A 2,836-nucleotide genomic window follows, 5' to 3' on the forward strand; every position below is an offset into this window, starting at 1 on the left:
ATAAAATAAAATAAAACACATACATGCATACATACATATATACATACATATATACATACATATATACATACATATAAACCTGTTGGATATGCTTTAAAATACTTTCCTTCTTAATTATATACACATAAAAAAAAAAAAAAAAATTCTGTTAATTTTAATTAAAATGATATAGTTAAAATATCAACATATAAGATTTACATTTTGCTGCTCCTTGTTCATTTGAATGATTTGTGAGTGTGAATATATTGAGCATGGTGCTTTTTGTTCAATAATAAAAAGTCTACAATGAAGGGACCTATATTAACTTCTGATTGAATGTGTACATTGTATTTTGGAAGAAAGGGATATATTCGTTTTTGTATATTGGATTTATGAATGTCATAATAATTTCGTTTGTTAATATGATCATAGACTACATTTAATAGTTGATAAATACAAGATAAGAATGGTAAAGAGAATGTGTAGAAATTATATAATGAGTGTATTACGAATAGTGAGACATGCATTTGATGACAAAAGGATTTACTATTTGCTTTTCTTTTATTTAATAAAAATAGAATACGAGAAATAAAATGAATATCAAAATAATATTGAAGATACATAGTAGATGATGAATATAATATAGAAATAAGAGCTAAATCTGTAAAAGTTGTTAATTTTGTTTTTATATAATATTTAAATATATTATATATATATATAGGTATATGTATATTTAATTTTATTAAAGATACATAAAATAAAGTTAAATTTCTTGAATCTAAATATTGTATAACATGCTTTTTATTTATAAGTAAATACAAAATAAACTCTTCATCTCTTATTAATAATTTACCATATGCATGTAATAACATAGCAACATTACCATCCTCTAATTTATTAATATTATTATTTTGCATTAATACATTTCTTATCATATCAAATATTTTATTCTCTCGTTTGTTGAAATTAGCATATGCATTACACAATATGCATAATTCGGGAGGATGGAAATTATTTATATTTTTCTTAATATAACTATATAAATAAGAAAATAAATTATTATTATAAATATTACATTTGGAATAAGAGTTAATAATCATAGTAATTTCGATAGGCATGAATTTAAAATAGTTGCACAGGATATATGATATAGCTTTATTGAATATATCAAAAAAGGGAAACGTCCTTTTTTTACGCTTTAAATAATTACAACTTGTATTATCGTTCATGTGTACATTATTGTTCATGCGTACATTATTGTTCATGTGTACATTATTGTTCATGTGTACATTATTGTTCATGTGTACATTATCGTTCATATGAATAATATCTTTGAAAACACCATTAATATTGTACAACTTCGAATACGAATTTAATATATTTGCCACTTCTTGAGGTTTAAATTCATGTAGATTATCCCTTATCCTCACACGTAACTTAAAGAATAAATCTTCATATTTTTTTATATTTAATAATTTAGAATATGCATTACATATATTACTAATAGATTGAAAGCTCATATCATCAATTTGTTGATCTATATATTTTTTGAAGTAACTAAATAATTTGTCATCCATATAATTTAATCTAGTATAAGAATTAACAATTTGAGATATATCAAAACTATGTATTATTATTATATTATCCTTCCTATTTTCATTTGTCCTGATATAATAATTCCGTATAAATTCTGAACAAGCTTTTAAAAAGTTTACATTAACAAAATTTATTTTAGCATATGAATTTAAAATCAGAGCTAACCATCTAATATGAAAATTCTCATGAACCTTTTTTTCTTTTAAAATGGATGTCAATTTTATACTTAGAGTATACCAATAGTTCTTATTTTCATATTTGTTTATGGCTAGCTGGTTACATATTAATGAAAGGGACATAAAATAATCTTTATTATTAATATAATTATATGGTGCATTTAAACTTTTAATAATTTGATAACTTGAATAATGTAAAATAAAATGTAAATTATTCCGTATTTTATGTGTATTTATATGATCAACTGGTTCGTTGTATCTATTCTGTATGGATATATCATATGAATTATTATATATATGTATATTATTATTATTATTATTATTATTATTACTAATATGTGTACACTTATTTATATTATAAGAACGATCATTTATATTACACTTATTTAATTTCTTCATTATATCATATTCATTTTGACCTTCCTCTTTTCTCATTTTATTTTGGGATATATCTACAAAAAAATTTTTTAGAATATATTTTTCATTTCTATAATTATTGTTTACAATATTTTCTCTTCGTTCAGTCATATGCTCCGTTTCTATATTATACATATTATTCGTATTATTCACATTATTCACATTATTCACATTATTCACATTATTCATATTATTCACATTATTCACATTATTCACATTATTCATATTATTCACATTATTCATATTATTCACATTATTCATATTATTATACTTTTTATTGTATATAGTTTCTTTCTTGTTCAATAAAAGATTTTTCTTTGCGTTTAACATGGAAATCTTATTTATTTTTATACATTCTTCATTTATATTATTCACATTGTATTCATTTATTTTTTTATTTAAATTTTTCTGAACATTTACAATTCTAAGGTAAATATGTTTTAGCATTCTTACTTTTAGCTAGCTGCCATTCGATATAAAAACCTAAAAAAACAACATAAGTGTTCAAATAAATGATAATAAAATAATATAATATAATATAATATAATAATAATAGGATATATATACAAACAAACAGAAATGTATTTTATGTACAAATAATTAAATTTTTTTTTCTTCAATATGATAATTGTATAATATATCTATGTATATATGTATATATAATATAT

The 2,836-nt window shown here is 20.6% G+C and overlaps 1 protein-coding gene across 1 annotated transcript; it reads right to left on the bottom strand.

Moving 5' to 3' along the window:
* Positions 1-215: 215 nt before the first annotated feature.
* Positions 216-2,615, bottom strand: PRSY57_0311200 (hypothetical protein; the record flags this gene model as incomplete). The annotated part of the gene is made up of 1 exon (XM_012905738.2): positions 216-2,615. The coding sequence occupies one exon, from the start codon at positions 2,613-2,615 to the stop codon at positions 216-218; it is 2,400 nt and encodes a 799-aa protein (XP_012761192.2).
* Positions 2,616-2,836: the final 221 nt, after the last annotated feature.

This window comes from Plasmodium reichenowi, chromosome 3 (assembly GCF_001601855.1).
Source record: "Plasmodium reichenowi strain SY57 chromosome 3, whole genome shotgun sequence".
Taxonomy (NCBI): Eukaryota; Apicomplexa; class Aconoidasida; order Haemosporida; family Plasmodiidae; genus Plasmodium; species Plasmodium reichenowi.